At 50.6% G+C, this 25,699-nt stretch overlaps 1 protein-coding gene across 1 annotated transcript in view; it reads right to left on the bottom strand.

The window, feature by feature from the left end:
- MYO18B (myosin XVIIIB) overlaps positions 1 to 25,699 on the bottom strand; it is a 182,518-nt gene that overhangs the window by 47,094 nt on the left and 109,725 nt on the right. The window contains exons 37-42 of the mRNA XM_084820341.1: positions 25,428 to 25,583; positions 10,242 to 10,355; positions 8,399 to 8,515; positions 7,877 to 7,960; positions 5,969 to 6,106; positions 3,149 to 3,334 (exon numbers count right to left, since the gene is read on the bottom strand). Of these exons, the coding sequence (XP_084676467.1) occupies positions 3,149 to 3,334; positions 5,969 to 6,106; positions 7,877 to 7,960; positions 8,399 to 8,515; positions 10,242 to 10,355; positions 25,428 to 25,583 (795 nt within the window). The remainder of the gene's footprint in view (positions 1 to 3,148; positions 3,335 to 5,968; positions 6,107 to 7,876; positions 7,961 to 8,398; positions 8,516 to 10,241; positions 10,356 to 25,427; positions 25,584 to 25,699) is intronic.

A 25,699-nucleotide genomic window follows, 5' to 3' on the forward strand; every position in this document is an offset into this window, starting at 1 on the left:
GAACAGTGCTGCAAACCTCTGCGAAATGTCTTTAGCACAAATGATAGCAAGTGAAGTACATGTGGCAACAATGCCTTGATTGTGCCACCTACAACTCAGAAAAAACCCTGCTCTTCTCGGTCTCCACCCTAGAAGAGGACCAAAAGGCCTTCTGATCCAATCATCCTTATTGACCATCCACCAGCCTTTCCGCAACACACACATCAAAGTATGCTGCCAGGCGCCCATGAGACCCGGCTACAGTGCCGAAAAGATGCTTGTAGAGCAGACAGCCTCGGGTGGCTCAGGTCAGCGAGCCAAGCTGCGGTGGGGGAAGGCAAGCCTTCCATCAGAGTTGTGCCCAATGCAACTTCAGTGCCCCAAAAGAAAGGCAGAAATGAGATCCCATTTGCAGAGGAGAAGGCAGACGTCTTAAGCCCACAGAGCCGCAACAGACATTTCACTAGGAGCTGCAGCATGGCCTTCATAAACCTCTCTGACCAGTTTATCCACCCAGATAACCGTGAAAGGACACAACAGTATATATGAAAGAAAACTGCACCCAGCAAAAAATGGCTTGTCTTGGGGATACAAACATTGTCTTCGGAGATTCTCTTGGGATGTTTTGTTCTACGTTCTTTCTGTCCCAATGGGTGCATTTCCCTGCATCCCAAATGTGGCAACGTTTCACGACAAGCTATCTGCAGCTGACCCAATTAACGCGCGCGTGCACACGCACACACTGCAGCCCCTTGCACACACCGCAGCAGAGCCAAGCCGCACCTGTCCCAATTCAGCCTGCCACTGCTGAGACAAGCAGCCACAACGACCCTTCCATACTAAGCTCAATGTATATTTGGAGGCTCCTTCTCAGACAAAACACCCAAGGAGTTCTGGTAGGATCAACTGATTTCTCACAGTGATTTTGCACATCTCTTCATCACAGGAGCCCCCTTCATCCTGATACGGGAGTTAAGGGAGAGAAATGCACCAGACCAACCCAGGGACACTTTGAGAGCCAGAAAGAAGTTCAGAAAAATCCAAATCAAGCCCAGGTAACTTCTGGATAAACTAACATGCATGACTGGCCAGAACCGTCTCTCTCTTGCCTTGTCCTGATTTAGCATTACCCTTGCAGCCACATCTTCCCAGCCACCCCTTCTCTACAGCATAAGCTAATTAAAGTTGCTTGAACTCAGAAGTAAGCCAATTTCTGTCATTTCCCATTTCCCAACATCTATCCATTATCATTATTCGTAAATAACATACATCAGGGCTGCCTGACAGGTTTGAAGTGACACAACATCCACGCTTTTACAGTCTTGAGCGAGATGAGAAGATGATCTCTTGCTTATCCTGCAAGCAAAGGCAGTGGATGTAACTGGTATTAGCTGATCTTAAGTGCTGATTAATTGTTGTTGGACTGATAGAATGACTCCATTTTCTTTTCTAAAAAAACAAACCAGGCTTTAATAAGCATGGTAAGATAAGCTCCCTGTTGCAAAGGACAATAGAAAATTCTCAAGGTATCCCTTTGTAAATTTTTCCAGCTCAGCCTTGAATCCAGTGGGGGTTTTCCTCCCATCTGTATGACAGGAAGAAAATGTTAAAATCCCTTAATTCCCTCCCCCCACCCCTTTGCTGTGGCAGCTTGGCGTGGAAGGCATTCGGCCTTTTTAGGAGTCACAGAATGATTACTAAGCTGCTGTTTCTGTCAGACGAGCAGCCAAAGCTGAGAAACTATTAAGGCGTGCAAGTGAGAACAGTTTTGCAAACGCCAAGGCAGAGAAGTGCAAAGCTACCCAGGGAAGGCTTTGTGATAACAACTTCTGCAATTAGGAAGAATGTTTGCTGTCAGAAGGGACTCGGTGGCAACAGTATTCCGAGCATCAGGACTATTAAAATAAAGCCTACATTACATTCCACAAGGGAGCGGGCAGGGCAGGGCAGGGGCGGGGGGTGTTGCTTTTTTAAAAAAAGAGTCTCCAGCTTTCGTTCTCCATTTCAGTTTTGTTCTGCTTTAGTGTCTGCTCTAAGGGCCTCGGGTTAAATCAGATAATGTCTCCTCCCATGTCCCTGCACAATCTTCTACATCACTTCCTGTGGGGGCACCCTTATGGATAGCCCCCCCCCCACCTTAAGTTTTAGCTCTCTCTTTTTTAAAGTAAATTTCTAATCCCTTTTCTTGTGGAGATATAAGGAAAGCATGGGGGCAGGATGCAGGACTCTACTCAAAGGCTCACTAAGAAGGAACCACATTCAGTAGCTCTAAGCATCTTGAACTCCCCATATTTACGTTCTTTGCTAATGAGCAGAGATTCCTGACCCCTTTGGCCCCCTGACCACAAACTCTCTCTAGCTATGGGCCTGCAGACAGGCATCCGGGGGGGGGGGGGCAGCTCCATAGCAACATAGAGCTCGCTCTACCAGAGACTCACTCCAGTTCCAAGCCTCAGGATCATTTGGGAGTGTGGATGGACCTTCCAGGCTTATGCTGGTTGCTATCTCACCCACCACCCACCTCCCAAGGGGTGTGGGTGTGTGTGTAGAGAAGAACATTGAGAGTTTTAGCATTTATTATTTGCCAGGCCCCCTCCCACATGGTTTGTAGGCGTGCTCCGAAAACCCTCTTGTTTCAGGGGAACCGTCTTCTTCTTTTGGACTCCTATTTTAAAGACCCGCTCTTACTGTACAGCTTGCTATACTGCTTTTTTATTGTTTTAAATTGTATGTATATGTGTTTAATTCTGTAAGCCGTTCTGTGGATTTTGTTTTATTTTTGGCTTTGAAAGGTGGGCTATAAGCACCCAAATAAATAAATACATTTATACCTTAAATTATTTCTTCTGTAAACCATCCTGGAATCAATGACAAGGAGTGGTATATAAATATTTTAAATAAATAAATAACATTCTCAGCAGCTTCTGTTTTAATGGCATCTTATCTCTCTCTATTACCATTGAGCTGTAACTTCAGGACGTGGACCAACTGTAAAAGCAATTTTAAAAAAACAGTATCAAATCGGGCTTCTGCTCTCCCCACTCCATCAGGCTCGTGAGTGTTCTGGTCTGCCATGTGCAGCCAGCCTTGATTTGTGGGCTGTGCCTTGCCTGGACCCTGCCTAAGCTCCAGTTGCCAGCTAGCCCAGGCTGCCCGCCGGCCCCCTCACCAGCTCCACGCGTCTGCGACTCGCTTCCAGTTCCCTCTGGGCCAGCTCGCTCATGTCGGCCTTCATCTCCTCCATCCGCATCTGGTAATAGCGCGTGTTTCCCCTTTCCCGCGCCTCGCCTTCCTTCGCCTTCTCCAGCTCCTCGCCCATCTTCATCACACTGTCCCGAAGTCGGACAACCAGCATCTGGGGGGAGACAGGGGCAGGTCAGGGGTGCGGGGGGTGTTGTGGGAGGGGGCACTGAACTAAAGAGGGAGCTGCATGCTTTCTGTAACGGGGTGGGCAACATGTGGCCCAAGAACCATATGTGCCCCCCATGGGGTGGTTTTGGGGGCCCCCTGCACCACTGGATTCCTAGCGATTCTGCTCAGAAACAAGATGTGTGGGGAGAATAATGCCCCCCCAGCCCGCCAGAAACTCTGCTGGTGTAGCATCTGTCTTTACAGAATCTGTCATGGCAGATGCCACACACCCAGGAGCTTTGCACATTCCCAGTTCCACACAAAAGCAGCATGTGGAAGGGGGCGTGGAATTGCACCTCCTGGGAATCTCGGGTTTTACTTTATTTTTAAAGGGAAGTTTCTGGCCCTCATGGCTGCAGAGATATGCCTGCTAAGTATGTATGCAATGACTGGCAAAACCCCAGAAGTCAGCAGAATTGTAAAATAAGGTCGTCCCGTGAGCAACAAAACTCCAGTGGCATTGCTACGCCTGGGGCTGGCCTGCTTTGCGGGACAGATTCCGGACTAGTGACAAAGGGCAGCAAACAGGCAGTGGGGGCCCATTTGGGTCATTTCCATTCAGTGCCTTGCCCCCTTCCTTAGTCCTTCCCACCCATTTGTGGAACAAGTTATGCAAATAAGCAAAATGGCACAACTGTTCTCAGCTTGCAGAATGGCGTGCAGGTCATGCACCCAGCGACTTCCCTTGGCAAAGAACTCCCCCCACCCACCGCCCCCTAGCACCCCCTAGGTCTCTGGGGCCTAGGAACAAAGGGATCTGCCTTCTCCCACGACAGACCCGTCGTACATCTAGCTCAGTGTTGTCTGCACCAGCATTCCCCTCCAGGTGCGCTGCACTACAGCCCACATGCTGGCTGGGAATGATGGGAGTTGTAGTTCAACACATCTGGGGGGCCACCAGGTCAGGGAAAGCTGGTGTAGACACTGACTGGTAGCGGAGCTCCAAGGTTTCTGGCAGGAACAGCGTCCTCTTCCAGCTCAGGGTGCCCATTTTCTTTCCCTGGGAAGTACGAGGGTCTGAAGGCAAAGAGGGAGCTCTGCCCCTGAGCTACGGCCCCTCCAATTTTGCCAGTCCTAGCAATACACCTTCTGAAGGAAGCGAATCATCGGGATGACCAGCCGTTTCCTCCTGGCCCCAAAACACCTTCGCACAATTTGGTCCAGAATGGCACGAGAAAAACCACCCCATTAGTGTTTTCCCCACCTGGCCCTACTCCTGAGCAAAGGGGAAACATCAGAAATGGACCCACTGTTGCAGGGCAGATCAGGGCCTGCCTAGCGTCAGCCTGGAGCTCCGTCAATGTTTGCTGCTTGCCAGAGGCTCGAGTGCACAGCTGTTTCTGGAGGCTTGCTGAAGTGGAGCAGCTTGCCTGCCCTTGGCCGGAGGATCTCTCTCAAACAGTAGCCAAGCCAGAAAATGCAGGCCAAGACGGAGACGAGGCCCTGGGGGCTCCGCGGGACAATCAAAGAGCACACCTGCATCACACACTCATCTTTAGGCCCACTTAAGTGTGGTGGCTCCCTCCCAATAGTCCCGGCAAGAATGAGAAGAACTGTATTTGTTCACTATATCTGCTGCATTTTCTCTATTTACTGTATTGTTGAAAGATGGGAGCGTAGACCAGACAGGTCTGAGGGGGCCAGAAGGGCTCCCAATGTTCCTTAATCGTCAGCGGCAAAGTTGCCGGGTACAACTTGACTTAGGGTGATGGCTGGCTAGGTGTCCAGTGGGTGTTCCCTGAATGGCTAGCAAATACCAGGAGGAGGGGGCACACCTTTCCCCCGCCCCACAAAGGATAATGTAACATGGGGAGGGTGAGAGGGAGAATGAAGGAGACTGATAGGTTGGGGGGGAGTTTGGGGGGCTGAAGAACTAACCTCAGGACATGGAGGAACGCCTCCCTCTGCAGACCTGCTGTGGGAGCAGAGGACTCTGGCTGGCTGCCGGAGAGCCCGGGCAGCGCCTCCACCTCTGCACAACCAGCATGTTTGTTTTTTGATGCAAACGTTACAAAATGCTAACGAGCCTCTGGTGACCTTCTTTCAAAGGAAACCAAACCCCGTTAAGAGCTGCGCCCCTGAACGCCTCACCACTCGGAGAAGTGGGGCGAGCGTCACCATATTCACCCTACTGATCGTGCTCTTCCTCCAAGAGGCTCAGGATGGTTTACCTGGTCCCTCCCGCATTTTGTCCTCACAGCAACCTTGCGAGATAGGGTAGGCTGAGAGGAAGAGACCGGGCCAAGATCAGTGAACCTCACGACCAAGAGGGGATTTGAACCCGTGCCTCCCCAGTCCTGGTCTGACACTCAAGCTATCATGCCATACTTGCCCCCCTTCACAGAACCCAAGATTCCTTCAGAAGGTGGGATGAAAATGGAACTCATTTAAGCCTGTAGCCTAGATATACCCAAAGCTCCCCTGCCTTTCTGCCTCACTAGCCTACTGTCCTGCCTCCCCCAGACCAATCCCGCAGAATTCATGTGTAGACAGAAAACAAGTGTGCGTGACTGCTTGTTAATCTGGGGGCCCTGCTCACCCTCCTCTCTGGGTCGCCAAGCGCAAGACCACCCCGTACCTCAAAGCGCTTGATCTGAACACTCTGGAACTCCATCTTGTTCTCCAGGTCACAAATCAAGGCCTCCTGGCGACTGACAATGGATCGTTCCACCATCACTTGCTCCAAGTAGACAACCCGGGCCTGAGCGACCAGCAACTGTTTCCAGACAAGGGAGCATTTAACTTGATTCTTGGCATTTTGCATCATCCCCAACATTTACATTTTATTTTATTTATTTATTTCCAAAATGTACAAACTGCCCTTGCTCTACAAGGGATTCCAGGACAGTGTACACAACATTAAAAACAAACAAATCCAACATAAAAAATTATACAATTACGCATTAAAAGCCAAATTAAACACAACAAATCTTCAGCCAGAAAGCCAAATAAGAACACAATGATCAATTCAGTTTAAAAATAAATGAAATGCAAAAACATTAAAACACTTGGGCAAAAAGAAACATTTTCATTTGGTGCCAGAAAGAAAACAAAGTCAGTGCCAATCATGCCTCCTTGGGAGGGCGTCCAAAGTCAGAGCACCACCAGAGAGGTTTATATCCTACACACTCAGATGGGGGGGGGGGTGTCTCTTGCAGGGGCTCCCAGTTAAAAGCTATGGAAATAAAATCAATGCAGAGAACCACTTATAAAGTGATACAACAGGGGAAAAGAACAGCAACACTTTAGACGTGGCTGTGGTGGGGCTGAGCAGGTTTCAGATTTCAGGAAATAATTCAGAAAGGGTTGAAAGTGAACCCCAAGTCTCCTCTGGCTAATTCCCATAACAAGGACTTGCTATCTGCAATAATTAACACAGCGTATCCAGGGTTGCAACCTGTGGACTGGAGAATTTCCTATGGTTTCCTCTGTTAGAGTTTCCTGCAGATTGCAAGCAAACCCTGGAAGCTGAAGCATGACTCATCCGTCATGATCCAGTGACACTGGAGGAAATCAGATCCAGAATGGACAAAAGAAAACACTTCACCGTGCGTGTCATTAACAAGATGTAGCTACGGCCACTGGCTGAGACGGTTTGCAAGGGGAATTGCCATATTGTCCCTGGCAGCTGAGGCGAGCATCCAGATTCAGAGGCAGTGTACCGCTGCTGCGTACCAGATACTGAGGGGCAAGCGATAGGGGGCTGTCATCTCCACGGCTTCACGTACAAGCCAACAAAGGAACCTCTCTCTGGAGACGGAAGCAGGAGCAGTGTGGTCTGGCTGCCTCTTGGCAGGTCAGAGGCGTCAGGCTGGCCACTGGGGGAAACAGGGCACTGGCTCAAATGGACCTTGGCTGTGATTTATTTCATTTAACTTACTTTATTTCTTATTTGCTAAATTTATATTATGCCCAACTGGCAGATGCCCTCAGGGTGATTTACAATAATTCATAAAAACCAAAACAATAATAAGATAACAGCCAAACACTAAATTCAACCCTGAAAACTTCAAAACGTTTTAAAAATAATAGAACATTAACCATGTTAAAGCTATTAAGGAGCCAGCAGTGACGTTAATAAGCCAACAGATTCCGTGACTGCTGGAAGAGGAAGGGGTTAACCTAGTGCCTAAACGTGCACAGGGAAGGCGCCAGGCAGATCTCCCTGGGAAGGGCGTTTCACAGACGGGGGCCATGACAGTGAAGGCTCTTTCCCTGGTAGCCTCCCCTTGCACCATCATGGCCAACGGCACCCAGAGAACAGCCCCCAAAGGTGCTCTTACTGATCAGGCAGGAGTGGATGAGAGCAGGCGCTCCTCACCCAGGAAGGCTCTCCTCGTGGCCAAACAAGCCCACTCGCCCAAAGCGACACACAGTGCGGAGCCAAGTGCTCACCCTGAGGCATCTCCGTGCCAAAGCCTAGGACAGTTAAGCGCAGCATTTGCACATCTGCAGACACCCGAGACCCTCACGGAGGGGGGCTTACGTTCTCCTGCAGGCTGTGCTTCTCCTTCTTCGCCTCCTCCAGCTGGGTCTGCAGCTCTCGGATCTGGGCAATGTCTGTTGCAGACTGTGGAAAGGCATCGCCTCAGGAAAGGGCTCAAAGCAGACAGGGCAGGGGCTCCTTTGAAGCCCAGTGCGCACTGCTCTGGGCTTGTTTTGCTGGGAACCACCTTCTGGATTCCACAGACACATCCAACGCGCAAGCCTTTGCAGGAGGAAGCGCCGGCCCAGGCTAAATATAGACGGGAGCACTGCTGAAGCTGCTTGCCTCCGCTGGCCCATGGCCTGATGAGCCGGCCACTGATCTGTAGTGGTCATCAGCCACCCGGAAGAGGGAGGAGGAGGGAATGAAGCCAGGCCGTTCTCCAGCCTGCAGAGCTGGGAGGCTGCCGCTTTCCTGTCCTGCCTAGGAACTGCACGCCCAGGGCCCTCATCCAACCCCCCCGGACAAGGCGAGGCCTGCCAGGCGAGGGGGGCCTCCCTCGCCGCCCCTCCCCTCCGGCACCTGAGCAATCAGAGCCTTGTGCTTCGCCATCAGCTCGTTCAGATCCTCCCGGTCCTCATCGATGCGCTTGAGGAGATCGGCGTTCTCGTGCTGCAGCTGGCGCGACTGTTCGTCAACCTGCAGCGGAGCAGAACGCAGCAAGCTTCAAAATACAAGCAGTGCAAGCAAGGTGACCGACACTACAAGGGGCAGCAGGTTTGGGGCAGGAGCAAGCTAGAGGAGATGGCCATCACCATGGCGTCCTCTCCTCAAGAGGCAAGTTGGCCTCTACTGGAGACAGCAAGGCAAACTCAAAAAGAGGGACCTTCGGTCCGATTCAGCAGCCAGTTCTTCCTTATGGACACTGGCGATAACCATTATCTGCATTTTTGCTGCAAGCTCTTTGGGCTAGGTTGTTTCCTCATGCTCATGTTCCTCAACCGGTAGGCAGTGGGCCTCCCTGGCTGGTCCCAAAGCCTCCATCCTTCCAGAGATCGTTAGGAACTTGGAGGCTGCCTTATGACTGGACCAGACTGTTCGTCCATCTAGCCCACGAGCCCTTTGACCGGCAGTGGCTCCGCCAGCCCCCCAGCAGAGAAGGGCTTTTCTCATCACTGGCTACCTGGTCCTTCTAACTGGGGATGCCAGGGATTGAACCTGGGACCTTCTGCATGCAAAGCAGAGGGCTTGTCATCAAGCTGTGCTCCATACCTGCAGCCTCTGCATTTACACGTGTTCCTCCCAATGGCTGCTGGCACCCCCATCCCACCTGCCATGTTGGCCACATGTGGTGGCCGTATGTCCATGGCCCGTGGATGTATATCCACAAGGAAACATGGTGGCTGGATGGAGGCAATGGTGGATGATGAGAAAAAACACATTTCAAGACACGAGTCATCTTCTTCAGGGACCACAACCTGAACCTCTTCAAGGGGCGAGATTAAATCAAAGCCAGCGGGCCGTGAAGGTGACTCGAGGTGTGTTCGTCACTAAGATATTGCTCTGTGTGCCCCCTTGAGGTCTCCTCCCTCCTTTGTCTCTTTTGTGGTGCCTTCCCTTCTCCGGTTTTTATACCAAGGCTACAGCAGCCACCAGGAATGACCAGCCCTTGAAGCCAGAGACCACCCCTGAGGAGACATGTCGAGAGGCCTGAGCAGCGAGCCTGAAATCAAACACTGCTCTAAACAATTTAAACCAACTTAAAGCCAACAGCAAGTGGCGTAGTGACGAGAGTGTTGGACTGGGAGCCGGGAGATCCAGGTTCCAGTCCCCACTCAGCCATGGAAGCTCACTGGGAGACTTTGGGCCAGTCACAGGCTCTCAGCCCAACCCACCTCACAGGGTTGTTGTTGTGAGGCTTAAATGGAGGAGGAGGATTACGTACACTGCCTTGGGTTCCTTCAGGAGGAAAAAAGGCAGGATATAAATGTAATAAAAAAATATAAATAAATCAATCAATAAATAAAACGTCACTGGTGAAAGAACTCCTGGGCCTCAAGTGTCCCTGGAAATCACATTGCAACAGAGGTGAGGGAACTCTGCATATGCTCAGAAACACTCTGGTTTATTATTGATTTCATTTAAGTGTTTATACACCACCTTTCATTACAAAACCACTACCGTCTACTTGCATGACTTCTTGTTGGATCGTGCTTCATGCTAGCGCCGCTGTCCCCGAGCTGGTGCCCTCCAGTTGAGTTGGACTGCAACTCCCATCATTCCCAGCCAACTGACTGGGAACAATGGGAGTTGCAGTCCAGCACATTTGGAGGACACCAGCTTGGGGACAACTGGGCAAGTGGAAGAGGCCGCCGTTTCCGTGTGGCCGTTGCCCTGGCCCTGTGGCAACTCTCCGGTCCCGTACCAAGTTCTTGTTCCTGCTGATCGTCTCCAGCTCAGTGTGTAGGTTCTCCAGCTCCAGAGCCAGCAGCTTCTGAGATTTCTGGGCCTCTGCACATCTGGCTGTGCTCTCTTCCCACTGCAAAAGAAAAGGGAAAAAAGCAGAGAGGCCATCATTGCATCATACTCCCACCAGCTGAGTTTGTTTATTTGCAGGACAGGAAGGCCTGGCGTGCTCTGGTCCATGGGGTCATGAAGAGTCGGACACGACTGAACGACTGAACAACAACAACTCTCTCAGAGTGGTTCCACCTATTAAAGCCCATCAAGGCTCTGCCCAGTTTGAATCATGTCCCTCTGGAGGCCAGCAGGACCAGGAGTCCCCCCCCCCACACACACACACATTCTGCAGTCTTCCTTTCCAAAAAGCCCAAAAAATAAAGCTCTAGCCCGCAACACAAGTACTGGGCATCTTGGCAGGCCGGGGTGGCAGGTGGGGGGAAGCTTGCTTGCATCATCATCCTGTTCCCTTCCCATCTCAGCAGAAACACTTGGAAGAAGATGACAAACAGTCCCTTTCACGCCACACTTGCCAATGGCAGCCTCTTGCACCAGCCCCCTGACTTTATTTCTGGTGGCCGCGTGGCAGATCTGGGCTCATTAATTTGCCAAATGATGTGAATCTCATGTAATTTGTGAAGATTGGGGCAATTCACAAGGCGGACTTTACAAACGGTCTTTTTCCCCCCAAACAGCGTAAATTGCGATTTGCAGACACACACAAAAGATGGCATTTTGCAAGTGCTCCTTTGCTCTGGATATCTGTAGCTTTCCCCATTCAAAGCCTCACACACCACATCCCAAAGTACTTGCAAGGCAGGGCGAGGGGCAGCCAGACTTTGTTCTAGAAGAGACCTGGCACCACGGAACCCCAAGAGAGAGCAGGAGAGAGAGGGTGAAGTCCTCAGGCCTGTGGCTCCCACTATGGCTCGCTGTCAGCCCTTTGGGGGCCCTTTGTTCCTTCCAACAATGATCCACAGCTCACACAGACCTTTTTGATCTTTCCATTGCGTGTGTTTTAAAACAACTTTTACTTTTATTATTTAATGGTTCATAAGAAAAGCAGCTCCCTGCATGTAGAAGACAACAATTTCCCTTGACATCCTAGTCTTCCATGTGCAGGGAGCTTTTTATGGTGTTAGTTCACGGTTCTTTGTGCACACAGGGTAGAATTCAAAACTTTGTGGAAGCAGGAGAGAGCCAGTGTGGTGTAGAGGTTAGAGTGTTGGACTTGGGAGATCTGGGTTGTACTCCCTGCTTGGCCATGAAGCTTGCTGGGCGACTTTGGGCCAGTCACTGACTCTCAGCCTAATTGACCTCACAGGCTATTGGGAGGGTAACATGGAGAGCAGCAGCAGCAGGACCATACACCTCAAGAGAAGCTCGACGACGGGGCCCGTGGTGCACCTCACGCTCGATGTCGGCAATTTGTACAGACACTCTGTTTCTTTGGGGGCTGGGCAAGGAGGGCAGGAGGGGAGCTGCACAGGCCCATCTGCCTGGCACTGAAATGCTCCTTCCCAGCTATCCCCACCCCTTGTTTCTCTCTTCTTGGTTGTTCTTAAGAAAGTAGGTCGCGCAACTGTCCAGCACGCTTATTTGGTGGGTGCGCTGGTTGGTCTGCAGTTCCAAGAAGAGGAAGTGAGTCTGTGCCAGGAGTGCGTGATAAGCCAGCACCAAGCCAGCGTGGGGCAAAATAGGGCAAAAGGTCTAGGAGCCAGGTGGGCACGGAGGGAGACGTCCCCTTGCATTACAGGAATCCAAGCAGGTTACATGCAGCAGGGGGACAGCTTTTGGCCCTCCAAGTATTTTGGCCTACAACTCCCATTAACCCCAGCCAGCACAGCCAATCGTGCGGGATCATGAGAGTTGTAGGCCAAAACGTCTGGAGAGCCGCAAGTCGCCAACCCCTGATATAAAGCAACAAGAACAACAGGTATTTATTACATAGCTCTGCCTCTCCCAACCTGGTCCCCGCCCCTGATGTTTTGGACTGCAACTCCTGTAATTCCTATAATGGCTGGGGATTATGGGAGTTGCAGTCCAACACATCTGGAGAGTGCCAGCTCGGCGAAGGCTGCTCTGAGCTGTCAGTGTGTTCCTCATCTCAGTAGAACAGCCCATTTTGTTATACGGCACATCGTCACTACTATCTCTGCCTTCCATTGGGGGGTGGGGGCGAGGCTGAGAAACCAGCCACTCGCCTACAGCAGCCCAGAGAGTTCATGCTTCAACTGAGATTTGGGCTGGGGGCTCCTGGCTCACAGCCCCGTTTTAAAAAAGCAGGGCCAGTGCGGGGGCCTGGAAGTCCCAGAGCTGGGCCCACCTTCAGCCAGGGGGTGCTGATCTTGACTGGGCCCCGAATAGCTATGCTGGTGCAGCATCACCTCCCATGACGCCACACCACTGCAGGGCCCTCGCAGGCGATTCGGTCCAGTTTTGCCTTGTGCAGGAGGCCATCAAGAGGGGCTGCCTGGAAGTCTCGCGCTCCGGGCTTCTAAGCTGCGGGCCATCCTCCCTTCCCAGCACCTGCCACCTCTTGGCAATTTTTGTCTTACGTGCACCACGCCATGCATCTCACTCAGGAAAACTGGTCCTGGAGATGCAGGACCGGTGCTTTTATGAACAGGGATAAGCCGTCTGGTCCTCTGATCAGATCAGCTTTCAGCAATCCCAGATAATATGTCTCCATTGCTTCCATTGTGAGCAGCAGTCTCAGCATCTCCGCTGGGCCCCACAAGTCATCTTGAAATACAAGGCAAACAGCAACAACTGGGCCATAGAAGCATTTAGCACTTCTGAGAGTGGTGGCATTCTTGCCACAGTAGAATCGCCGTCCCTTTGGTGGGCTTATTTTGATGAAACACCTTGTGATTTACCATCGGTCCCCAGGCTAGTCTCAGGGGAGAGTTACGGCTTAGGTTGCCTCACACAAGCCATAGCAAGCCCCATTCCATGCAAGAGCTGACAGCAGCCTTGGCTTTTCATGCAGAACACTTTGGAAATAATAATTAAAGTTCCCCACCCAGGGGGTTTTAGGCAACGTTAAATAACATGGCTGGAAATAACAGCAGCTGATTCTGCAAGGGGAAACGGGCGAGCCTGGCGGCCTCAGCTGAGGAGGCCAAGGGACCCCGCACTGCTGCGATGTGCATCCTGGGTCAAAGCATTGTGCGAGAGTTTTGATAGTGCTGTCACCACCTTTCAACGCCTCGCACCTTTCCCAGTCCTGGAGTGTGTGCTGGAGAAGCTCATGAGCAGCTTTTCAGCTTGGCTGCATATTCAAGTTGCCAAGCTCTAACTGCCCAGGTCCCATCCAAACAAAATGGACAACGAATTACTCAGTGAAAACGACAGACAGCAGATTCTCTGCAGACCAAAGGAAGGACTGACTTCTCCAGGTCTCGGTTCCCTGGGAGTCAGACTCAGACTCTGGCCTCATCCATCAGGAATGGAACCAGGGGCCCCTGGGAGGCTGCCCCTCCCTTACCTCTCAGGAAGACCATCCCAGCCAGGGTGAGACCAACCCAGCCCCTCCATCAGCCAGAGAAGGAACAGCTGCAGGGAGCTTGCTTCACCCTTCCCCACCAGAAAGAACACCTCTGAGGAAACTCAGAACTGGTGCCGGAGTTTTGTTTCCTCCTCCTCCCTCCCAATCCCTTTTCCTTTTGTGTCATGTCTTTTAGATTGTAAGCCTGAGGGCGGGGACTAACCATTATTAATCTGTGTAAACCACCCTGGGAGTCTTTTTTAGCTGAAGAGCTGGGGAAAAATGACGTAAGTACATAAACTGGTAAGTAAATAAATAACAAAATAGGATGTGGTGATGGACACTAGCTTCTGTGGCATTTAAAAAGGCATTAGACAAATGAATGGAGGAGGAGGAGCAGGAGAAGCCTATCAATATCTACTAGCCATGTTAGCTAAATGGAACCTCCATGCCCAGAAGCAGTGTACCTCTAAATTTCAGATGCTGGAGAAATAGAATGGGGAAGGCTGTTTTCTGCATGGCATGCCTTGCTTCTGGGCTTCTCATTGTGGCATCTGGTTGGCCATTGCTGGAACAGGATGCTGGACCAGGAGAGTTCTTCTTATGTTTGGATGGGGAATGACCATCCACCAGCCATCATGAGCCATTGACATTCATTTTTATGCAGGCATCTTCTAGTCATCATAACTGTCGAGGAAGTATCTTTAACTATTAGCTGAAACTCAAGCTTAGTTTGACTGCTGGAACAGTATGATCACCTCACATTCACTCCTTCCCTTGTTTAAATAGGTAGGTGAGAATGCTTTGAATGTCAGATTATGGTTTATCCCCTTCACTCCAAAACCTTTTAATGACTTTGTACAAACTTGCCTAAATGGGTTAGGAATAACCCAGAGGGCTCCCCTTCCTCACTCTTAATTCATGTTATAAACACAGATATTTTAAAGTCTGTATCTATTGACTCGTTTCTTCTTCCTCTCCTGAAAGGTTGTTCCCATACATACACACACCCCTACATCTCCCTTGGTTTTCATCTCTTTCTTTTTTTTTTAGAAATCTGCATGATGGATTTTTCCCACTTGGGAACAAACAAATTGAAATTCTCATAAAAAAAGATGCATAATGTATGAATGGATCGACTGCGTTAAGTTGGCAATCTTTCGCCATCTGTTAGATACCTGCTTAAAATGGATGCTTACCAAACCTCCCCTCTAAAAAGATTTGGATTCTGATTAACATACTGAATGTCATATATATAATCAAAGTTGGAGAATTTCCCTCCCCCACCTCCAAAAGCCTCTTCTCTGCCTCTTCTCCACCCCCCTTCCCCCGCCCAACACATCTCTCCCTCCCCTCTTAAATCATCCTGGGAATGACAAATTGTAGAGCCGATTGCAGAAATGGAAAAAAATTCACCAGGGATACCACTGAAAAGAAAATCTTTCCGATTTCAGACCAGAGAGCAGGACAAGGCAATTTAAAGTGATGTGCCACCGTTTGTGTGCCAGTTTACATAGTGGGAAGCTGAAGTGCGCTGGCTTTCTTGCAGGCCTGCATCGCAGGCTGTATCTCACTGGCTGTATTTACCTTCTGCAAGGCCAGCTTCCTCGGGGAGAGTGCTCCCTACACACAGATCAGATCCACTGCCACCCCGCCACCCCCGAAGCTTCTCTCAAAGGGGGCATGCAGAGAAGGGCCTCTGAAGCTGGTCTCAGGGACCAGGCAGTTCATACGGGGAGAGGCGCTCCTTGAAGCAATGGAGATATATCTCCTCCCAGCTTCCCACCAAGACTGCATCATCACCATCCACCCAGCACAGATGTTTTCTCAGCGGCCAACCCTGGCCTTCTTTTGAGATCCCCACTTGAACATCTCCTGCTTCCAAGAAAAGGGGGCAACACTCCTGATCATCCATCTCCGTTTTCACCCCCAACTCCCCACCCACTGAACCCCTCCCAGGGTCCTGCTTTCCCTTCTCCTCCCAGGGTTTCCCACCAGTCACTTCCACTGAGCTGAGAGGCCTTCCACAGTTCAGTACTTCACTTTGGCCCCGGCAGGGCAGCTCCAGTTCCTCTTTCCCAAAGTTTAAGAGAAGCTTCCTCTGGCAGAGTCTGGCTTTGGAATACGCACACGCACAAACAGATCCCACTCACAGATCTGGCAAAGGGCTTACTCACATACAAGGCCCAGCTTCAAAAGCCTCTTAATAAATAAATCCCAGCCACCAGCTATTGCAGTGCTGGGCAGGGGCTGTGAACCGCATGAGCATCGGAGTGCTAAAAACCATGTCAGCCACAAAACTCTGTATTTAATGTTGCTGCAGCCTTTTCTTTTATCACTTGCACAGGGTTTGAGAGGCTATTATTGGCATTAAAAGATTTAGCAGGTAAATCCAAGGTTTAACCCCTTGTCATTTGCACCTGGCTCCACCACCGGGAACTCGCCCTCTCACGTCTTTACTAGCAAGGCAGGCAAATAGCAAACCCTTTCTCTATATACGGTATAGGCACACCAGGTCCCAATCTCCTCCCTCAAAGGCCCCAAATTGTACCACACTCTAGCACGCCACCAAGAACATGGATGGGGCCAGCTCAGTGGTCAGTTGCTCCCATCATCAACATCAGAGCAGAAGTAGGCTAGCTTGTAAATTAAAGAAAAGGAAAGCAAAGGAGATGAGGTCTGAGCATGCCAGTGCCCTCCACAAGCCACAGAACACTTAGGTGTCACGGGGAGAGGGGGATGAAGCAGGGAGAGACGGGATGTGTGCAGACCACCCCCCATCTAAAAGCTTGAAATGCCGCTCCTAAGACTGAGTTACTGGCAGTAAAAATGCTAAGCTAAAACAGGGAGCTATTCTGGCCCCGCCCCTTTGCCTCTGGCCACACCCACCCCGGGCACGCAGCCTCTGAATTCCATTTCTCCAAAGTGGAATTTGGACCTTGGGCTCAAAGAGGTCCCAGGCCCCTGCTGCAGAGGGCGGGCGCTTTCAGGAGAGGGCCTTGCTGAGCTCCAAACTGTGCCACCAGGCCCCCATTCTCCAAGCCGGCTGAACAGGAGCACTTCCCTGAAGGGCTGGGCTCGCCCAGCAGCAGGGTCCCAGTCCCATGGGACGAAGCGAGTGCCCTCAATCTGGGACGCAGTTGAGAAGGTGGTACAGTCAGTCCCTTGCCCCAGACACTGGGCTGGCCAGGGCAGCAGGAGGTTCCATCCTTGCCCCAAAGCTTTCCTTGAGCGCGGCTCTTGCAATGGCTGCCCCCACCCCACTCCCAGAGGAAGAAAAAGGTGCAGCTGCTTCCAGATTGTAGAAGGCACAGGCCTGTCCACCGACATGCGCCCTGGGAGCAGCTGGCCAGGGTTCCCCTGACAGGGCCCAGTCCCTTTCCACAGCTACCTCTGCAATACGCAGCCCTTCCTGCTCCACCCCATCACCACGGCCATTTTGCTCGTTAGCCTCATCCCCATGCCGCTGCCTCTTGCGCGGCCGTTTTGATTCTCCTTGAATCATCGGGTTTTGACACAGGCGGCCACGAGGGTCACATTTGCTGCAAGTTCTCTCCCCCCCCCCCGCCCCCCGCTTCTTCTTGTTTAAGAAAAGCAACTGGTACCTGGTAAAAGCCTTTGTCAAAATCATAACAAATTGCCCAATTAAGTCCAACTGAGATGAAGGGAAAACGTGAGTCAATGAACATCATCTGTCTTCACTGCCAAAGAAGGACCCAGCAGACCGGCCAGAATTAATTTTTAAATGTGGCATTAACACCCAGAAAGATGGAGGGGAGAATTCTCTCTGGGCCAGCTTAGAAATTGAACCCGTCACTTAAAATGGGGTGGGGGGGATTGATGAATGTCATAGAATCATGGAATCGTAGAATAGTAGGGTTGGAGGGGGTCTATAAGACCATCAAGTCCAACCACCTGCTCAGTGCAGGAATCCACATCAAAGCATCCTTGAGAGATGGCTGTCCAGCCTCGTCTTGAATGCCTCCAGTGTGGGAGAGCCCACCGCCTCCCTAGGTCATTGGTTCCATTGTCCTATTGCTCTAACAGTCAGGAAGTTTCTCCTGATGTTCAGCCGGAATCTGGCTTTCTGTAACTTGAGCCCATGATTCCGTGTCCTGCATTCTGAGATGATCGAGAAGAGACCCTGGTCTCCCTCCCTGTGACAACCTTTCAGGTACTTGAAGAGCGCTATCCTATCTCCCCTCAGTCTTCTCTCCTCAAGGCTAAACATGCCCAGTTCTTTCAGTCTCTCTTCATAGGGCTTTGTTTCCAGTCCCCTGATCATCTCTGCTGCCCTCCTCTGAACCCCTTCCAGTTTGTCTGCATCCTTCTTAAAGTGTGGTGCCCAGAACTGGACATAGTTGTCAAGATGAGGCCTAACCAGTGCTGAGTAGAGGGGAACTAGTACTTCACATGATTTGGAAGCTATGCTTCTATTAATGCAGCCCAAAATAGCATTTGCCATTTTTGCAGTCACATCATGTTGTTGGCTCATATTCGGCTTGTGATCTACAACAATCCAAGATCCTTCTCGCTTGTAGTGTTATTGAGCCACGTATCTCCCATCTTGTAACTGTGCATTTGGTTTCTTTTTCCTAGGTGCAGACCTTGGCATTTATCCCTATTAAATGTCATTCTGTTGTTTTCTGCCCAGCGCTCCAGTCTATCCAGATCACTTTGAATTTTGTTTCTGTCTTCCAAAGTATTAGCTATCCCGCCCAATTCTGTGTCATCTGCAAATCTGATCAGCATTCCCTGGACCTCCTCCTCCAAGTCATTAATACAAATGTTGAAGAGCACTGGGCCCAGGACTGAGGCCTGCGGTACCCCGCTCGTTACCTCTCCCCAGTTTGAGAAGGTCCCATTGAGAAGCACTCTTTGAGTCCGATTCTGTAGCCAGCTGTGGATCCACCGGATCGTTGTTTCATCTAGCCCACTTTGAGCTAGTTTGCTCATCAGGATATCATGGGGCACTTTGTGGAAAGCTTTGCTGAAGTCGAGGTATATGATGTCTACAGCATTCCCACGGTCTACAAGGGAGGTTACCTGATCAAAAAATGAGATCAGATTTGTCTGGCAGGGCTTGTTCTTGACAAATCCATGTTGGCTTCGAGTAATCACTAGGGGTGCACGAAAGCCACTTACCTGGTCTCGCAGCTTGCTTTGCGGTGGGGGGGAGGCGCTTCGCTGCTCCCCCCGAAGTTCAGGCCGGGGGGGGGAGGCTTCCCTCCTCGCCCGGCTGAAATTCAGGCCGGGGGGGGAGGCTTCCCGCCTCGCCCGGCCGAAATTCAGGCCGGGGAGAAGCGCCCCGTCTCCCCGGCCGCGAACTTCAAAAGAAAAAAAAAAGAAAAAAAAAACGCCCCTGTGATAGGCTACGTAACGATTAACGTAGCCTATCACGGCTACATCTGCAAAGTCAGCCATGATAGGCTACGTTAATCGTCACGTAGCCTATCACGGGTGACTTTAAAAAAAAAAAAAAAGCGTGTACGCAAATGGCGGCCCCCATAGGGAGCCGCCATTCGCGTTCCTTATTTGGTCGCTGTAGTCTACGTAAAGATTTACGTAGACTACGGCGAAAATAAGGGCAACGCTATTTTCCCAAGGATTGATGTCAGACTGACTGGTCTGGAGTTCCCAGGTTCCTCCTTTTTACCCTTTGTGAAGATAGGGACAACGTTAGCCCTCCTCCAGTCCTCTGGCACTTCCCCCATCCTCCATGATTGCTCAAAGAGAATAGACAGCGGTTCTGAGAGTTCTCCTGCCAGTTCCTGTATTATCAGCAAAGAGAGCTCTTAAGTGTGATGGCATTCCTCCTGGGCAACTGCGGCACACCATGTCTCTTTCCCTTTCCCTGCCCAGGTGAGCAATCCATTCACTATGCCCTCGAAAGCGGGGGTGGTACATCACCTACGTGTGCCAACGGGGGGGGGGGGGAGTTGCACTGGGAAGCCGTGAGTGGCATTAGTGCTCACAGCTAAATTAATGTCAGGGTGTCTCTGGCTGCTATTCATTCATTTATTTATTACATTTGTATCCCGCCTCTTTTCCTCTTGCAGGGAGCCCAGGGCGGCTTGCATGGTCCTCCTCCTCTCCATTTTATCCTCACAACAATCCTGTGAGGTAGGCTAGGCTGAGAATCAGTGACTGGCCCAAAGTGCGCCCTTGCAGTCGCTCCAGAAAGGTGGATGCTGGTGTCCAGCATGCTTGCTGCCGAAGGCTGAGAAGCGTGGACTGCAGGGCCAAAGTCCAGTGCGCTTCACGACCAAGCGGGGACGAGAACCTGGATCTCCGGAGCCCTAGTCCAGCAGTCTAACCACTACACCATACTCACTCTGGGGACGTATGACAAGGGCTGACCATCCCTATAATGCCCTGCTGACAAATGTCCAGAGAGGCACGTGCCTGGTGTATTTTGGAAAGTGAGTCCTCAATGCGAGAGACCCTGCGGTCTGATTTAGCAAAGGCATATATACGCTTTAAAGGAATACACTGGCACAAGAGCCTAACTTAGACCCTAGCCCTTTTTAAAGGCTTGTAGCAGGAGTCCCCAAACTTTTTGGGTCAGTGGGCACATTTGGAATGTTCAGAGTGTGTCATGGGTGCTCTCACAAAATGGCTGCAAGGAGGCTTTCCCATTCATAAAATGGCTGCCATAAAACTGTGGGCATGGCCAGTCATACAAACGCATTTTCCAGAAGACATAGTGGTGAGGGTAAAACGGAAGTAACTTGCCCAAGAGCCTACGTACAAATCAGAGGTGGAGTCTGAGCTCCAAAACACAAAACCACTTTTTGAACCCAAATAAAGGTGGTGCTGGAGGGCAGTGCTTTGCTTTGCAGCAGGGCAGCCTCCCAGTTAAAAAAAAAATGAAAAAATCTTCAGCAATAAAATTAAAATCAGAAGGGGCAGGGAGCCTAGTGAGCAGCAACTGAGGTACTCTCTATCAGTAGCTGGACTGCGGCATATCGTCTGAGCACCATATTTCAAGGATATTGATGAACTACAGTGTGTCCAGAGGAAGGCAAGCAGGATGGCGAGGAGGCCTAGAAACTGAGCCCTATGAGGAATGGTTGAAAGAATCATGTATCTTTTGCCTAGAGAAGAGAAGATTAAAAGGAGGCATGATAGCAGGTTTCAAATATCTGCAGGTCTGCCACACAGAAGATGGAGAAGACTCATTCTTTGTTGCTCCAAAAGGTAAGACATGAACCAAGGCATGGGACTTGCAGAGAAGCAGCTTTTGGCTAAACATGAGAAACTTCCCAACAGTGAGGGCTGTTCGGTGGTGGAAGCGACAGGCTCTTTTTACCGAAGGTATTTAAGAAGTGGCTTGCATGACCATCTGTCAGGGAAGCTGCAGCTGCACCCTGCCGTGCGGGTCCTGCGTTGAGGAGAGGGCTGGATAGAAGACCTCCAGGGTCCCTTCCGACTCTAGAGTGTTAGGACAGCTATTAGCCATGCTAGCTAAATCCACCTTCCATATTGAGAAGCTGTACATTGCAGGGTAACAGATGTTGGGGGACATGAGAATATTAGAAGATGATCCGGCACAGCATTTCTTACAAAATTTGTTATTATGTTGACAATTGTGGACCAGCAAATACAGCTTAAGAAAAAAAGAATGGAGCAAGACGTGCTGCTGGAGTCAAATCGATCCCTTGCAAAAAGCAAAAAACTAAAAGGAAGAACCACTCTTTCATTCCTGAAGGGCAACTGGGTGAACAGCCCAGGAGAGGTTTTGCCTCCCCATTGTAACTCACACAGCCCCTTCAAGCCAGGTAGAAACAGCTGCAGCTCACAGATGCTATTTACACAGAATTATTATCCCAATTATAGATGTGTGCTAGCTGTAATTGCATCCATCTCCAGAATGGCGTGTTTTCAATGGAAATACGCAAGGCAGATTATTTATTTAATGGCTCTGGAAGGCTGGTGTCACTAAATTGGCATTAGCCTCCCATGCAACATTTCAGGCATAGAGATGTGTTTTCCAGGACTGATTCAGGGTAGCTGTGAGCAGTCTTCATTGCCCACCCAGCCACCCCTGTTCTCCCACACCTCTCATCTGTTGTACCCGGGATGGCATTCATTTCCACGAAAAAATGTTTTCTTTAGGGCATTGACAGTTCCAAAACACTGCATGTGTCTCCCAATATAACCTGGATAAAGTCGTTGTGTCCTTATCACCTGCACTTACTTTCAAGATTGCAGATAATTTCAACATAATCTTCCCCTGCCAAATTTTTTACACCAATTGTCAATTGATGGTGGCTTTGGGTTTTTCCACTGGGGAGCCAATCAACATCCCTACCACTGCAAAAAAAAAGTCTGTTCACATCTTGTTATCCTTCCTCATGATTCTCCCAAAGGCATTTAATGACAATGCCTGTGGTGTTCTGGGATTCTGATCCCTTTTATCAGCTGAATTATTTCTACCAATTTTAACCCACCCGCCCCGGCCCCAACTGCTGAACCTTCCTCATCTGCCAAGAACTGCCAGAGTTCAGGTTTGCTACACAACACCAGGCACCTTCAGAAACCCTTTTTCCTGACAACAGATGCGGAAAGCAACACTTGGTAATTACAACTGGGTAGCAAGGCAGGAGCAAACACACTGAGGAGGGACTAATTAGCACAGGCCATGGAAATAAAGACAGAAAACAATCTATTTAACTAATTGCCTTAATTAAAACCTAAACACTTCCTGGGAAAGAATCCCATCTACACCAAAGGCACTTTTAAAAAGAGAGGGAAAGAGAAAACAGGTTGATGGGCTTAGATCTAAATTCCTAGCAGAGAGCTTTACACGCACATACAAGCTGCAAAGCTGTATGCGCAGCTAAGGAGGAGAGGCTGGGAGACACGCAGCTTGGCTTCACGTCAATCTGCCATTTCAACCACCTTGACAGAAGAATAGCTTGGTTGGAGAGGGCAGAGACAACGGAGCCATTCCCTCTGTCAGAGTATTGCTATTTGCTAGCTACCTCCAAACAATCGAGGGTGCCTGCCTCTTCCATCACAAACAAAGGGCAAAGGACAGTTAAAGTGCTCAGAGCTTTGTAGTTTAGAGAAAAAAGGACAAGGCAGGGGAGCTGTGATAAAGGTTTATAAAATTATGGTGTGGAAACCTAATGTTCTCTCTCTCTTTTATACAAGGGAGAGGCGCTTCTTCTGACTGGATGGAGGGTGCTCAGCCTGTTCTGGATGGAGTTGCACCCGCCCCGAGGGAGCAGGGTCACAGGTTGGGGTGCCCCTGGAGTCATCACTGACACTTTGAGGTGCAGGTGGCCTCACTGACACGGAGTGCCTTCTACCAGCTTCAGTTGGTGGCTCAGCTATGCCCCTCTCTGGAGAGGGATAGCCTGGTTTCAGTAGTCTATGCTCTGGTAACCTCAGGGTTCGATTGCTGCCATATGCTCTGTGTAAAGCTGCCTGTGAAGAGAGTTCAGAAACTGCAGCATGTGCAAGATGTGGTGGCCAGATTGATAACAAGGACCAGGAGGTCTGAACATAAAACACTGACTCTAGCCCACTTGCACTGGCTGCCTGTATGTTTCCAAGCCCAATTCATGGTGCTGGTTTTGTCCTATAAAGCCTTCTATGGCTCGGGACACAATACCTGATGGAGTGCCTCTCCTGGTGTGAGCCTACCCATACAGCCCTTCTCAGGCGTCTCCTGCAAGGGAGGTTTGGAGGGTGGCAACAAGGGAGAGGGCCTTCTCAGAGGTGGCCCCCCCAACTGTGGAACTCTCTCCTCAGTGAGGCCCACCTGGCACCAGCATTGCCATCTTTTCAGCACCAGGGTAAGATTGTCCTCTACTCCCAGGTGTATGATAAAGTTTTAATGGCTCCTGGGATTTATTGCTGATTTTTAAATATTTTTGTATGTAACTGCTTTATATTATTCTATTATATTGTATTTTTAGGGTTTTAATCTTTGTAAAGGGATTTGGCTGTTGGGCAGTATACAAGGTAATGAATGAATGAATGACACTATATCAGCCTTCCCCAACCTTGTGGCCTCCAGATATGTTGGGCCTCAATGGCCTTGCTGGCTGGGAATGATGGGAATTGCAGTCTGACAAGTCTGGAAGGCAACAGGTTTGGGAAGGCTGCACTAGAACTTGCAGTTACCCAATGAACTTGATGGGCGGCAGATTCAGGACAGGTGGCTGTCAGCCATGCTGGTCTAATGAAATGCCTGTGTTCGGAGGCCGGCACAAAGGAAACTGGGGCTGTGGAAAGAGCCGTGAGCGATCAGGACTAATCAGTTCATTAGGCAGCATCTCAACAGGGGCAAAGGGCAGAACTGCAAGTTTGTTAATGGGTCTGCAAGCAGAGAGGGAGGCTTGTCCTGGCTGGAGCTGGGGACATGTCTGGGCTAACCTCGACAAATGCATGTTACAGAGAGGGTGCTGCACAATTGCCAGGCCAGTCTGAAGTTTCTGAGCATTGGCTGTGGAGGCAAGAGAACAGGTGCTGGAGCCTCGCCTCCTTCAGGAAGGTGTGGTGGTCTGTCAGCCAGGACAGACCACCCCCATTCAGATCAGCCACAGGCTCCCTAGCTGTGTGGGGCGTGGGTGGGTGGGGGTGCATCTGAACCAGAGCTTCCAGCAGTCCAGCCCCAGAAATCTGTTTCTGCTGCAAGCCTGGCAAAGCGAGTTCTGTACTCCAAGGGCTCTGTCTCGGCTGCAGTAGCCTGAGCATCCTGTCAGCTGACCTCCAAGAGCCAATCCCATGTGCACCACGCCCTACAAAGCCCCAGTCTCAGATCCCACGCCTAAGTCGACGCAAGTAGCCCCTAGCAGGAGGACACTACCGAAGCGCCTGCTCCTTTTCTCTGATGGCTGCCTTGGATCGTGACCCCTGCCTGGCTTTCACCCTGCACTTGCCTCTGCCCTGCTCCATCTTGGATCCCGGCCTCAGATGAGGAGGCAGGATGTGGAGCAGGTGACTGGCTCAGAGCAGCTCTAGCACCACGGCCAGCCCTGCAGGCATCTACCTGGGACTTGGAGCTGGTTTCAGGACCGCGGAGAGCAGCCCAGCAGCCCGAGTAACTGGCAAGGCACCCCAGCACTGACCGGGACCAACTGCCAGGGATTTATAGCCAGGCCAGAAGGGTCTTTCTGGACTCTCCAGCCCCTCGGTGCTGTATCAGGGTCAGCAGCCCTTTTCTGTATGTGTCGGCTTCTCCTGGGGAGTGAAGGGTGAATGCGCGAGGAGCCCTCCAGATGTTTGGGACTTCAACTCCCAGAAGCCCCTGCCAGCATGGTCAATAGTCGGGAATGCTGGGAGTTGAAGTTCAAACATCTGGAGATCTAATTTCTGCCCACCCCTGACTTAGGTGGCCCACTCTCAGCTTCAGCCCTGCACCCATCTGCAGTAATACTGGGCACAGGGTGGTTGCAAAGGCCATTTAGAATGAGTGTTCAGAGTGCTTCATGCACAGCAGCTTTGCATAAATGCTGGAATCCTCCTTTAAGTTGAGCCTCTCAAACCTCAAGGCCACAACAAAGGCAGGAGCTGAGAAGACTTCTGAGTGAAGATCCGGCCAATAGGACAGCCTTCGCACACCCTGGGAATGCTGGGCGTTGTAGTCCAACGTATCTGAGGGCTACCAAGTTGGGAAGTATTTTGCCAGAAAGCTTTGCTTCTCACCTGCCCGCGAAGCTTCTCCAACTCCTCTTTGCTTCCCGCCAGACCCGGATCTGCCCCCGAGGTCTCCAGCAGAAGCTGCACGTCAGCCAGGAGAGCATGCGTCCGCTTCAAGTCGCGCCGGAGTCGTTTCTCCACATCAAAATCCCGGTGACCAATCTGGGGAGGGGTGATGGGAGATGTGAGGTGGCCTTTCATTCATTTGGCATATTTGATGTATTTATAATGTAATCGTATCATACAAGATTTCAACGAAGTTGATAGTATAGTACATT

Source organism: Heloderma suspectum, chromosome 13, assembly GCF_057233095.1.
Source record: "Heloderma suspectum isolate Gila_16-S chromosome 13, 16-S_ref, whole genome shotgun sequence".
Lineage (NCBI taxonomy): Eukaryota > Metazoa > Chordata > Lepidosauria > Squamata > Helodermatidae > Heloderma > Heloderma suspectum.